General features: G+C 40.0%; 1 protein-coding gene across 4 annotated transcripts in view; it reads right to left on the bottom strand.

The window, feature by feature from the left end:
- Positions 1-14,449, bottom strand: part of LRP2 (LDL receptor related protein 2) — a 199,709-nt gene that overhangs the window by 129,953 nt on the left and 55,307 nt on the right. For all 4 annotated transcript variants that reach the window (XM_032637870.1, XM_032637872.1, XM_032637871.1 and 1 more), the window contains exons 5-11: positions 13,968-14,078; positions 13,545-13,658; positions 11,996-12,115; positions 10,696-10,848; positions 8,991-9,110; positions 3,841-3,969; positions 2,050-2,219 (exon numbers count right to left, since the gene is read on the bottom strand). In XM_032637870.1, the coding sequence (XP_032493761.1) occupies positions 2,050-2,219; positions 3,841-3,969; positions 8,991-9,110; positions 10,696-10,848; positions 11,996-12,115; positions 13,545-13,658; positions 13,968-14,078 (917 nt within the window). The remainder of the gene's footprint in view (positions 1-2,049; positions 2,220-3,840; positions 3,970-8,990; positions 9,111-10,695; positions 10,849-11,995; positions 12,116-13,544; positions 13,659-13,967; positions 14,079-14,449) is intronic.

Here is a 14,449-nt window from a genome sequence, read left to right as displayed (position 1 = left end):
GTCCGCCTGCCGATGCAGGGGACACGGGTTTGTGCCCTGGTCCGGGGGGATCCCACGTGCCGCAGAGCGGCTGGGCCCGTGAGCCATGGCCGCTGAGCCTGTGCATCCGGAGCCTGTGCTCCACAGCGGGAGAGGCCACAACGGTGAGAGGCCCGCGTACCGCAAAAAAAAAAAAAAAATGGGTGGAAGAACTAAATAGACATTTCACCAAGGAAGACATACAGATGGCCAAGAGGCACATGAAAAGATGTTCAACATCACTAATTATTAGAGAAATGCAAATCAAAACTGCAAAGAGGTATCACCTCATGCCAGTCAGAATGGCCATTATCAAAAAAGCTAGAAACAGTAAATGCTGGAAAGGGTGTGGTGAAAAGGGAACCCTCCTGCACTGCTGGTGGGAATGTAAATTGATACAACCACTATGGAAAAGAGTATGGAGGTTCCTTAAAAAACTAAAAATAGAACTGTCATACGACCCAGCAGTCCCACTACTGGGCATATACCCTGAGAAAACCATAATTCAAAAAGAGACATGTACCACAATGTTCACTGCAGCTCTATTTACAATAGCCAGGACATGGAAGCAACCTAAGAGTCCATCGACAGATGAATGGATAAAGCAGATGTGGCACATATATACAATGGAATATTACTTGGCCATAAAAAGAAACAAAATTGACTTATTTGTAGTGAGATGGATGGACCTAGAGTCTGTCATGCAGAGTGAAGTAAGTCAAAAAGAGGAAAACAAATACTCTATGCTAACACATATATATGGAATCTAAAAAAAAAAAACTAAAAAATGGTACTGATGAACCTAGTTGCAGGGCAGGAATAAAGATGTAGACATAGAGAATGGACTTGAGGACACGGGGTGGGAGGGGGAAGCTGGGGCGAAGTGAGAGTGGCATGGACATATATACACTACCGAATATAAAATAGTTAGCTAGTGGGAAGCAGCAGCATAGCACAGGGAGATCAGCTCGGTGCTTTGCGATGACCTAGAGGGGTGGGACAGGGAGGATGGGAGGGAAGCTCAGGAGGGAGGGGATATGGGGACATATGTATGCATATGGCTGATTCACTTTGATGTACAACAGAAACTAACACAGTACTGTGAAGCAATTATACTCCAATAAAGATCTATTAAAAAAAAAAAGAATTCACTGGAGACTTGTTATTTTACATCATGGGTTACTGGGGGCAGGGAGTTTCTTTAAAAGCATATGAGGCATATATAAAAAGTTGGGTTTACAAAAAAAAGCCTGCATTTCTAATTCTTCGTAGTTAGAGAAAGTTTAATTCAATGTGGATTTCTTGGTGGAGAAGGTGGTAGTGGTTTGTTTTGATTTCTAGCTGTCATTAAATCATATCTGCTTATAATCCGAAGTCTCAATTTTTAGAAATGTTATGCAAATTATCAGTTAATTGAATTAAAATTTTATTAATGGTACAAGGAAATGTAAGGGAAGAAATAAAACTCCATAACTCTTTAGGAGTCTCTAAAATTTATGTTTTAACAATCTCCGTTGCATTACTCAAAGTTGAAATCAGATCCATCACACTTTCCAAATAAGAGAGCATAATGAAATTTTGGCTGTTAAACAAAATACTGTCAATATTTGTTACCCAATCCTCAATTACTGTTCCATTTAGAAGATGCAGGTAAAAATCTGATTTTTATCATACAGGAAAGCAGAATACTTTTTACATTTTAAATGATCAAGTTTCAAAAATTACTACCAAATATCTACCCAGTTTTGAAAGAATGTCTACTATTTCTTTTAATTAGGCTTTTGGACTCCATTTCGAATAAAATTAAAAGTTGCTCAAGGCTAATCCATATAATAGAGTGCTTTGTTTAATAGGTCACATGTAATACTATAGCTGTAAAAGGTGCTGATTAACATAAAATATCTCAAGGGCCTTTTTTGTTAGAAAACAAAGGAACTTTCCCCTCTACTCCCCTAAAAATGAAAAGCTATCAACACTTTGTGCTTGGAGTTCTATCAGCTCCCAAGCTACACTCCAGAAATTTCTATTTACCTTATCTTGCACAATGTCAGTCCAAAAGACTCTGTGTAGGTGATAGTGAAAATCCACACCCACAGCCGATCCACGATGTTGAGATTCTACCAGGATCTCAAAGGTGCTTCCATGAATATCACCCCTTAGCAAATCCCGACCATTGGAGAAGATCACAGAGGCCTCACCAACTAAATGTGAAGAAGGAAGGCGTTATCAGTCTTTCAAGTGAACAAAGATGATGAAGCAACTTACAACTATGTTTTCTTATTTGGTTTTAAACCTTCTGAGGCACACATATATGTCATTCTATCCATTTTCCAGATGGGCAAATTGAGGCACAAAGAGGCTTAATGAAATGTCCAAAATCACAGTAAGTTAGGAACAGAGTCTGCCAAGAACTTGAATGTCCTGATTGCTAGTTCAATGACACTGAGGTATCATCGAGAATCTTTGATGATGTGGGCACCTTACCCCAGGTGCAAACTTAGATTGTGTAAAACACAAAACACATTTTAAGGATTAGTGGGAAACCACTCTGTGAAAAACATGGCAATGGTGGATCCAAATTTGTTATACCCGTATACTCACAAGAATGCAAAATGAATAAGGTTATTCACTGAAGTCTTGTTTGCAATATCAGAGGGTAAGAAATAATATAAAAGTCCGTAAGTAAAGGACTAGTTAAATAAATTATACACAACCAAAACAATGGACTTTGCCACTATTAAAAAGAAAACTGTACACCTGAAACACTGGAAATCAACTATATTTCAATTTAAAAATACAACAAAATTTTTTTAAAAATGAAAAAAAGCTGTGTTGATATGGAAAGCCCTTGCAAATATAGTATGCAACATTAGGAAGATGAAGAATTGTATGTATAGTTTACCACCATATATGTAAAAATAGGGTTGTGTCTATATTTGTATATTCTTATTTATGCATTTAACAATCTCTAGAATTAAAATAAACAGTGATTATCCATAGGAGAGGAGAAGTGGGAAACTAGGCAGAGGGAAACAGAGATGGTGGGGGGATGTCATATATCTTCTAAATAATTTAAAATTTTTGAAAACATGAGTATAATATCTATTCAAAAATAAATAAATGGTAAAAATCAGTTGTAAAAATCTAAAAGTTCGTCCACAGCATATCAGTATTTCAACACAAAAACAACTAGAAAATGGTCAATTCATAGATCATGTGTGCGGATAAGTTTCAGAAAGCCCCCAAAGGCACCTTAAACAGGTGTGAAAAAAACAATTGGAAAAAAAGAGTAAAGATCTTATTACCCAGAAATCCATGGTCACAAAAATGCTTTGGGAGGCCCAATTTTTTAAAACAAATTTTCATGACTTTTCTCTGCCACAGTACTGTTAGAATGAGGGCATTTTCACAAACTAATCCAAATTTAGCGGGTCCATTTTGAACCACTTCTAAATTTTGCACAAACAATGCCTATTGGTACTCGTCACCATATGGTAGTACAGTAATTAAAAGTAGGTCAAATGTACTCATAAAATTTATGTGATAGATGACATAATATTCCAGTCCCAAAGTGAACAAGCAACCAATAAAAATTTTTAAAAAACAAAAAAAAACCTGTTAATCCACAAGTTGGTCCCTAATAACCAAAGTATGAAATTAATGTTGACCTATTCTTCCAACAGCAGGAGCCACTCCTGATTTGTGGTAATAAAACCTTGCCATCCGCATCAATGCTGACATTTCTTTTGTCATCTGCTATGGAAAGAGGATAGTCATCAGAAGTTTACTGTTCAGAAACACAAGCGTCTTTAATTTACTCACAAGAAGAATTAGCTTTACAGCGCTGCTGGTGCTCCAAGATATACCCCTCTACACAGTGGCACTGGTGATGGCCAATTCGGTCTTCACATAGCTGGTCACAAACTCCCCACATCTGGCAATCATCAAAATCTGCCATATAGGAAATAACCGTTTGTAATCATGTTTAACAGCATTTCTGAAGAAAATCTTGGACAAGCTATACAGGAATATGGTCATGCCCCTGCCTGAGTAAGTACCCTCTGGGGGAAAAAAATAGGCATTATCATACTAGGGAAAACCCAAGGTTTTTTCAAATCTATGTAAAGGATAACTTTGCAGGTGATGCACAGCACTGCTTGGACACATTGCCTTTGCATTTCATTTGTTAATGCTGGTTTACAAAATATCTGACTTTTAGTGTAAATGCATCCCTTTAAAATTGTGCTTTCCAATATGATAGCCACTGCCCTCTGCAGCTTCTCAAATTTATACTTAGATTAACTCAAATAAAATAAATTTAATGATTCAATTTCCAAGTCACACGTGCCACCTTTCAAATGCTACATATGATTAGTATTTACCATACTGGAAGACACAGACATTCCCATCACTGCAGAAAGAACTGCCTTATATCCAGTGGCTCAGTAAGACACAAATCTGTGCCTGCAATAAAGTATCTGGAAAGGTCTGTTTACCCAGCTGCCTTTCCTCTGATGTCAAAAATCGTAACCAAAATTAAAATCATTTTTAAGACATGAAAAATATATTCTCTTCTGATTATTCATTCATTTAATAAGCGCTTATTGAAAATCCATTACATAATAGAGCTCTGTTCAATGCCATAACAGTCTCAGTTCTACCATGTAAAAAGAGTTTCAATATAATTGACATATAAACAATACAGTATGCGGGGGAAAGAAAGTGTCTTTCTCAAAGATTATAAAGCTTAAGGGGCACTGAAATTGTCCTATCTTTGGTCCACCGGTGCCAAATATTTCATTTGACCCCCCAAGTTCACATCCACTCTTCACCCTCCTTCACCCTGCTCTCTTCCCTTGGAGAATGACCTCCACAGCCTATACCAACAAGGTTCCCACCCCCCAGGGCTTCAGGAAATTCTCAAGTAAATTATAATTCCTGAGACCCTCAGGTCTAGGATTCTCCAGAATTTCTAGGATCCGATCACAGTTGCAGAGTTGTGAGTTGAGTTCTACCACACCTGCTGGATGGCCCACCATCTCGTGACTCCCCAGCAAGAAAGACCAAGAAAGTCCTGGGATCAAGATAACAGTTCCCGTTTACCCTCCAGACCAAGTATAACAAGACATTGACCAGCATATCTTTCATTCCAAGGACCGTGACGAAGAAAAAATTAATCCAATTTGGACATGACAAGATAAAAGGACATGTGGGTAAAAATAAAAGGCCCACATTTGATCTATGTCTCCTGTGCCCTCGCCTCAGCCCTAAGAAAGCACCACGTGAGGCTTCGCTTCAGCAGGAATAAAAGTACAGGACATTCGCCCTCAAACTCCCAGGGTGTCATGACCTCATTTTGAATGCAAGACACTATGACTATGTCTAAGGGTCTGGAGTCACCCTGGGAGCAGTTCTCATGTCAAAAAGAGGGTGAAGTCATAACTAGGAATTCTTGGGTGCAAATGCCCTTCCTATCACCTGGGCTACAAATACTTTACAGGTTTAAGTCAGTGTATAAACACTGTCACTTTTAAGATTCTATTCTCCATTATGAAGAAGAATGAAGGCTAATTAATATCCATTGTCAGCCAAAGGGAAGATGAGAAAAATGAAAGGAGACCTGAGGTTTTCAAGAGACTAGAAAAGGTAGTAGAAACTGTAAAAAACACTAAAATGCTGCTTTACAATACTCCAGCCCATTACCTTGATCTACTTTCGTTTTTATTCTTTGTCCCCGCCTACCAACAAATACTGCTTCGAAAGTAATTCAAAAAAATGTTTTTGAGCATAGACCCCCTTGGACACCCTCTGATCCACCTGGCTGTGTGAAATCCCACCATGCTGAATGACCTTCCTGCTCTAGCTCTGCACCACGATGTCATTCCCTCAACAAACAGCGTGTCCTGTCAATCAGAAACAATCACCCCAGCAAACTGCTCTGGCAGCATGCCTCAGGGGCTCCGCTGCCAGGGCAAGGCTACCAGGAGCAGATGAACGGAAGGACCAAAAATTTCTCGTCAGGATTATTCCATTTTATTCTTGATGACCACTGAGGCATTCACTGGGGAGCCGGATCTAAGATGGTAAATGTTGTATAGGTTTCCAACACCTGAAGCCTCTGTGATGAGTCAGCCATGCAGAGGATTACAGCCATAAAGAGAGTATTCGCTGAACTTAAAAGACTTGAAACGCTTGAAAGAGCAGACTTAAACATTTCCCCTAAAAGCTCAGATGAAACAAGTGTAACTGGTTTCGTCGTGTCATGTATTGAAACTAATGAGTTCTCTTTACAAAGAGGGCAAAATATAGTCTTCTTTGAAAGAAATGCGAAATCACTGTTAACCAAGCTTCAAAACTCAGAGGCAAAGGGTGCATTTGCCTAACTCCTCTTTGGGGCTGAGAGGAAAAACAGAAAAGCTAGTGTAATACTGAGAACATGGCTTCTGGTATCTCTACTGGAATTCCTTTTCTACTAAGAGAAAGCAGAGAGGCCTAGAAAACTAAGAGACTGGAAATCGGATTGGCAGCTGGGTGGCAGTAAAGCGGGTGGAGAAGCCTGACATTTGGCAAAAACACACGAGCAGCCTTATACCTACAGATGAGCACCACTCCGAGAAAAAAGGGATGCAGCCCTCGCAGGGATGCCAGGAAGCATAAGCAGGGGTTGCAAAGTCAGAAAACCACCTAACAAATAAGGACATTTGTGTGAAAAGTCTTTTTAAATGACTTGAATGAATCTGCAGTGTTACGATAATGATAATGATAATAATAAAACACAAAAAGTGTCCTATAATATCACTTAATGGTAGCTGCAGATCATAAATGTTTTACTTATAAAACGTTTTGAGACGATTAGAAATTTGGGAGCTTTCTTAAATAGTTCAAAGTTCTCTCTGAGTCTTCAGGATCTCTCAGGCTGATTTGCATAAAGCATTTAATCTTAACATGTCTTGTCGAATAGAGTTACTTAAGAGGAGCAATCAGATCCAGGGCAAACTTTGGGACACGGTCCTGATATTAGAAATCTAAAATTACCTACTTTGAACACCGCAAGAACAACCTCAACTGGATTGCTTTACCGGATATAAAAATCTTGGCATACAACAGGTAAATGAGCGAGCCCCATTACAATAGTTCTCAGTAACACTGAGGAATAGACTTTCTCAAGAGTTTGTAAACCAGAGTCTTTCTTTTTTTCTTTTTTCTTTTCTTTTCTTTTTTGGCTGTGCCACATGGCTTGTGGGATCTTAGTTCCCTGACCAGGGATCGAACCCAGGCCCTCGACAGTGAAACAGAGACCTAACCACTGGACCACCAGGGAACCCCCCAGAGTCTTTCTGACATTAAAATTTTTTCTGACTATGAGGAAATTATTAACATCAACCATAATTAAGTTGGAAGCCATGAGCTGAGACTAAAGACTGAATAACTTCATTAAGTTTATCCAAATTCAATATTTTGGGCCAAATTATATTAATATTTTAGAAATTATTTCAGAAGAAATACTTTTCTAAAAGTATTTCGTACATGTGCTATGTTTTTTTTCATCCAAAAAGCCCTAAAGAATCTCAAATTTCTAAGGAGTATCTAAAGAACATAGATATCCTGGTAAAATTCTGAATCATCTATCTTTTGAAGATCCATAGATGAATACTTCATAGTAATGAATTGTTTCAGTTGCCTTCCAGATGCCTTTTCCCAACACCAGTGAAAACCCCTGTGGTCACTTTCTGCTAGTATGTCTGTTGTTCACATAACAAAAGTTAGAAAGAAGGAAAAAGAAATCAGATCATTAAAAATTCATTGTTCAAACCCTAAAAAACTGAAAATTGATGATACTTGGCCATGTCTAATTCTCCTATCATAAGAACCCCTTCCTAATCACAGTGGGGTGCAAAGCTGGCTTACATCAAAATCAAAATTTTCCCAGTAGGAGAAATCATTCTTATCTTTCAGATAGGAAAGATGTCAGAAATATTTAGTGCACTGGTGTCTAATTCAATGCCACCCACTGGATGGAAATAACATGATAGAGTTTGTTCTTCTTTAGTATTAGCTTCGAAAACCAATGGAATTAACAACCAGCACAGCATGGGCACTGACTGGTCAGTGTGGTCAGTGGATCAGTGACCTGGTGACCCTCTGTTGTGTTGGGTGACCACTCTTTAGTTCCTGGAACCTGGGAAGGTTTGGACATCCTGGGAAGAGGCCAGAGGAGCAGGGTAAGGTACTTGATGGATTCAAGACAGCAGCTATTTACCAACTACATGGAAGTATTTCAGTACAGTCGACCTTGGCATTCTGCAGGGGTCGGTTCCAGGACCCCCCAGGATACCAAAATCCAAAGATGGTCAAGTCCCTTATATTAAATGGTGTAGTATTTACATATAACCTAGACACATCTCCCTATATACTTTAAATCATCCCTAGATTACTTATAATGCCTAATATCAATACAATGTAAATGCTATGTAAATAGTTATAAATACAATTTAAGTGCTATATAAATAGTTGCCTGCACACAGAAAGTTCAAGTTTTGCTACTTGGAACTTTCTGCCTTTTTTTTTTTTTTTTTTAATCCCCAGTTGATTTGAATCTGAAGTTGCAGAATTCACGGATAGGGAGGGCTAACTGTATTTAACAAGTATGGCCATATCATTTCTGCTTCCAAGTACATAAAACACAAATACACAAAACACCAAAAGACTACCTCCATCATCGGGTGGTAGAAAGATATACACATCGCTAGTCAACTCACTCATCACACAACCACTCTTTCGCCTTGAGTGCCTCACAAAAGCTCCTCAGAGTTAAAACTCCATTCTGTCATGTTTTCGGTGAGGACCGTGTTGCTCTTTGTTAATAGACATTCCTATCCACAAGTACAAACTCCGAGATGTTAGAGGGCATGGATCCCACCAGTGGCGCAAGCACCGTGATGAAAGACCAGGCCCTCCCACCTGTCACTTACCGACACAGTTATGGGTGCTATTTTCGTTGACAATAAAACCTGAGGGACAGTAACACATCCCGCCAGCTGGTGACTTGTGGCATTGGTACTCACAGCCTAAGAACGGACACAAATCCACATCTAAACAGAGAAAAACACTTGGTGAAATGAACGGTGACCTCTGGACAAGGCTGATTTACAAGAAGTAAGAACTTCTTCTTTCAAAAGTAAAAGCTCAGTAAGCATGCAGCAGCCACAGGAAATCTGTCACCATTCAAGCCTTCCTGCAATACAATGCAAGAAAAAGCTCGGGAGGAGATATGGAGATACAGGTATATGTATCGCTGATTCACTTTGTTATAAAGTAGAAACTAACATACCACTGTAAAGCAATTATACGCCAATAAAGATGTTTAAAAAATTAATAATAATAATTTTAAAAAGCTCAGCACATAGTAACTAACTGTAAGCACAAGCCATCAGAAGTGCTGTTTATGGAAAAATCTGGTCATAAGTCTATCTTTGTGTCAACATCATAGAAGGAAATTCCCAAGAATTCCCAAGTCACTGGACACTAAACACTAAACTCTTAACTTTTAACACTAAAAAGTTAATTAATCATGGCTAGCTTCAAGTGGTGGAATTTCAGGTGACTATATTTTTCTGTTAATTTTAGTTTTCTAACTTTTGTACTATGACTATTTAAAAGGGTTCCCAAATGAAATGCCAAAAAGAAGCCATAGAAGTCTCTTTTTTCCAGGGAAAAAAATCCCCAAAACTTTAGGGTTATAGTTAATGGCCACTGCTAGGCAACTACTAGATAATTTAGACAGAGTGCTATTGATAAAATCAAGGTCATGAATTATATTTTCTTACAGGAAAGTCAGTTGTCCACAGAATTGACGGTTGATGGTGGGGGAATATTCTACAGCCACAGGGGGAAAAAAGAAACACTGACTCAAAAGTACATATCCCTGAAACCAGAAGCTTCTTGGAGTATATCCAGACAACACTTTTTCCATAGGTATAAGCCAGGGAATAAAATCTCCAGAACACTTTAGAGTCATCACAATTACCATTAAATCCATTCTTCCTGGGAAGGGGGAGAGGGGAGTCACAAATATTTTTAAGCTCCTCCCATCAAGAGACGGAGTCTATTTCTTCAATGCGTTGAATCTGGGCTTGCTGTGACTTGTTTTGGCCAATAGAACACTCGGCAAACATGACATAAGCAGAGGCTTAAAAGAGTTTCTAGGGCTTCCCTGGTGGCGCAGTGGTTGAGAGTCCGCCTGCCGATGCAGGGGACACGGGTTCGTGTCCCGGTCCGGGAAGATCCCACATGCTGCGGAGCAGCTGGGCCCGTGAGCCATGGCCGCTGAGCCTGCGTGTCCGGAGCCTGTGCTCCGCAACGGGAGAGGCCACAACAGTGAGAGGCCCGCGTACCGCAAAAAAAAAAAAAGAGCTTGTACACTGGGGTTTGCCCTTTCCACCACCATGCAACCAAGCCTAGACTAGCCATGCTTTTACTGCAGCATCCTGAGATGTGAGTGAGCTAGCCAACCCACAGAACTGTGAGAAATAATAAATGTTCGCTGGTTAAAGCCACTAAGTCGTGGGACTGTTCGTTCTGCAAACACCAACTGACAGTCTCTGTATTTGGCAATCTGTTATAGAGAAACAGACACACCTTTACCTGAAAGATGCCCAGATAAATTTCCATACTCACCACAGTGTTGTCCTACAGTGATATTGCTTTCATCTTCTCCTTCCGGACAATCTGAAGTCCCATCACAAACTTTAGTAATTGGGATGCATTTTCCAGACCTTGGACAAGCCCATTCGTTTGGGTAACATTCATAAGTACGGTTAATTCTGCTTTCTGTGGGGGAAAAAAGAGAGTTACTACAGGCCACATTAGAGGCAGAGCCAACTCTTTTTCAATACATGGTTAAGAGAGGATAGAGATCAGGTAGACAAGAAGTCTACAAATGACCTATATTTCACAGTAAACTAGTAGTTTCTAACTCTACAACTGACCTTTTATTGAGATTCTAAGCAGTGGCAAATGGCATTAAGTTCCACTCCCAGCCAGATAAGAGGAGGAAGCAGAAATGGGTCTGAATTATCAACAAACTAGGTGAATAATCCATAGGAGAACATTTAGTTAATTCAATCATGAACAATAGAACTATAGGGCTATCAAGGTAATGCCAGGATTCCTATGTTTGTTTTTATGTGTGTGTGTGTGTGTGTGTGTGTGTGTGTCATTTTGAGTTGTTCAGTTTGTTTTGTTTCTTTAGTGAAATGTCAACAGTGTAAGAAACACCCAAATGTAGGAAAACAACTTCTTGGATCACTGAAACATGAAACAAATGGATGTTCCCAGAACAGGCATCATTCTTAATATAAAGATCTTACAGAAAAAGTTGAACGAACTTTTTGGCCAACCCAATACCTGGGGCTAGACCCGCAAAGGTGACGTGCTTTATTCATGGTGTCAGCAACTTCTGAACTCTTGGAGGTACTACTGCTGATGATAACAGCACAGTGAAGGGGGCAAATATCACTGACAATCTCCTTCTCACTTCCCTGGAGAGTGGCCTTTCCCACAACTAACAATCTACAGCTCTAAGTCATTTTTCAAGGTTATAAGGTCTTGAGACAAATCACATTTTCCCTCTTTCCCCAGCCTACTTTTTTTTGTATAGATACATCTAATTAAAATAAGAGTCTTAAAGGGAAAACCTTGGATAGGGCTATAGACAGGGGAGAGACTGTCCTACCTATTTGGCCTTAGTATTGGAAGGAAAGGATTACAATTTATCTTACATTTGAGTTTGGGGTCTTTTTAGGAAAAGCTAGTGGAATCACCTCTTTCCTCCCCATCCACTAATTCCCCTTAAGCCCAGCCAATCCAGAAACTTGCATGTCACACAGATAATTTGTAACAAGGAAAGTAGGAAAAACAAGTTCTGGAAAACACTTTAAGAAAACACTTTCCAATCAGAAGCTCTTCCCCTCCTTACCGCATCCGTCTTCATCGGCATTATCTACACAGTCACCTTCTCCATCACAAACCCAATTTTGATTAATGCAGAAGCCGTTGGGGCAAGTGAATTCGTTACCTTTGCAGGTCTGATAAGAACCTGGAAGAAAATGACAGCTGCACTCCAAAGATACAAACCACTCAGGAAAAATCAAAGTGCTCATCTTGCCACCTAAACTGAGCTCCTAGAAACTGAAATGTCTGTGCCCGTTTAGTCCCTTAACTATCTTGACAAAAATGAAAAAAAGGAGGAAGAGAAGGAGAAAGAAGAGGAGAAGGAGGAGAAGAAAACAGCAGCTTTGGGTCCAGGACATGAACTCAGGTGCATCAAGATTAAAAACAAGACAGTTATGTTATAGGTTGTCACAGAACAGAGAACACAGACTGACAAAGATGCTATAGACACGCCAATGGCCAACATTCTCTTACTTGACCACAAGCACAGTCATTGCTATCTAGGACCTAATGATTCTGAGTAACTTCTTCCATGATGTCACATTCTTCTCAATACAGTCCCTGAAACAAGCACAGGCGCCAGAAAAGAAATCAGGCATGGCTCACAGAAAATTAGAGTGATACTGAAAATATTTAACAACCTCTAAGGCATGGTTACCCACCAATCAAAATGGGTGTGTAGAAAATCCTTCATTCTGGCAAATAAGTGACCACCAGAAAAAAAAAAAAAAACCTGTCAATTTATTGGAATTTATAAAACTCTCTCATGGAGATTTCATATTCTAATAAAATGAGTCCGGAGGTGGCAACAATGAGAGCGTTCGTGTGCACTGCAGGCAATATCATGGAAAGAAAAGGAGGGTCAGAGTGAAAATGTGGAGGTAACAAAAGCCACCTGCGGGGCTTCCCTGGTGGCACAGTGGTTTAGAGTCCGCCTGCTGATGCAGGGGACACGGGTTCGTGCCCCGGTCCGGGAAGATCCCACATGCCGCGTAGCGGCTGGACCCGTGAGCCATGGCCGCTGAGCCTGCGCGTCCGGAGCCTGTGCTCCGCAACGGGAGAGGCCACAACAGTGAGAGGCCCGCGTACCAAAAAAAAAAAAAAAAAAAAAAAAAAAGCCACCTGCAACCATACTGAAACTTTCCCAACTCGTGATTTTAATGTGCTAAGAATTTCAAAGTAAAGAGAGTTAGGGCCATTACTATTAGGGACCTTGTCTCCCTTTCTAAGCCCTTCTCTCACTCTGTGAAGGTTATTAGACCCATTCCTGAGATATGAGTAATTTGAGAGTCCAGTGATACAATACACTCTGTATCTTTGTAGCCTAAGGAAAGAATGCAAACTGTCCATCAGCAACCCTTCAACTCTACACAGATCCTTGGAAATTAAAGAAGTCCAAGTTCAGCAACACTGCTGAGGCTCATGCCATGGGCCCTAAATGACAGTCTGGCTCCCTTTGCCATCAGACATAGTGACTCTGTGATTTGAAAAAAGTAGCACATTGGTAGGGAGAAAAAAGAAAAAACACAAAAACACTCCTAACAGCACGACCCAACGTAAGGAAATCACCGTACTGCAAGAACGTTCATCACTGCCATCTTCACAGTCAAGGTCATGGTCGCAGACGTAGGTTTTATAAATGCACTCCCCACTGCCACACTGAAACTCACTGTGCAAGCATCGGTGAGCTGGGACACACGGTTAAGAAGGGAAAGAAAAGAGAGAATTTCAATTCCGCTGTAGCCACTTAATTTCATAGGAAGATTCTGTCTCAAGTGTAAAGAGAGATTCTTACTATGCAGTAGTGCTCTGGTAAATGTTTAATAACCAGTTCTCCAGGAACATAAAAGTCCTCACCTGTAGTATCTGCCAATTTCCATGGTGTAAATACTCCACCGTGGCTGACTTCAAGCTACCAACATGAATTCACTGAACACAAACTTGAGAAGAAATGTGCACAACTGGCCAGTATAAACCAGCTTCACCATATTACTTACTGCAGTTGAGTTCATCAGAGGCGTCTCTGCAATCCGTTTCCCCATCACACTTCTGACTGGTGTTATAGCAGGCTCCATTGGCACAAGTTTTCTGCTCACATATTGGGTATCCTGAAAGAACAGAAAGAGCACACAAACCTTAAATGAAGATGTTGCTTTAGCAATCACTTCTTGAGTGACTACTATACTCTAGACACTAACTGCTAAGCATACATTGGTAAACAAAAGATACATTCTCTGGATAACCTAAGAATGACACAAACAGTAAATTACAAACTGGATTACATGCTTAATGTGGGAAGTACAGAGTGCCAAAAGAATGCATAGTAGGAGGGAATGGGAGCCCAGGGAAGTCTCCTCTGAAGTGACTTGCGAGCTTTGAGCTGAAGAATGAGAAGAAATTCAACTTATTTCAAAATGGAACCTTCGTTTACATAATACAAATAACATCCCAGGAAAGTAATGTGCCACACATATGCTTC

The sequence above is a fragment of the Phocoena sinus genome, chromosome 7, assembly GCF_008692025.1.
Source record: "Phocoena sinus isolate mPhoSin1 chromosome 7, mPhoSin1.pri, whole genome shotgun sequence".
Classification (NCBI taxonomy): domain Eukaryota; kingdom Metazoa; phylum Chordata; class Mammalia; order Artiodactyla; family Phocoenidae; genus Phocoena; species Phocoena sinus.
Note: the sequence above shows the minus strand (reverse complement) of the source record. Positions and strands in the feature narration are given on the sequence as shown.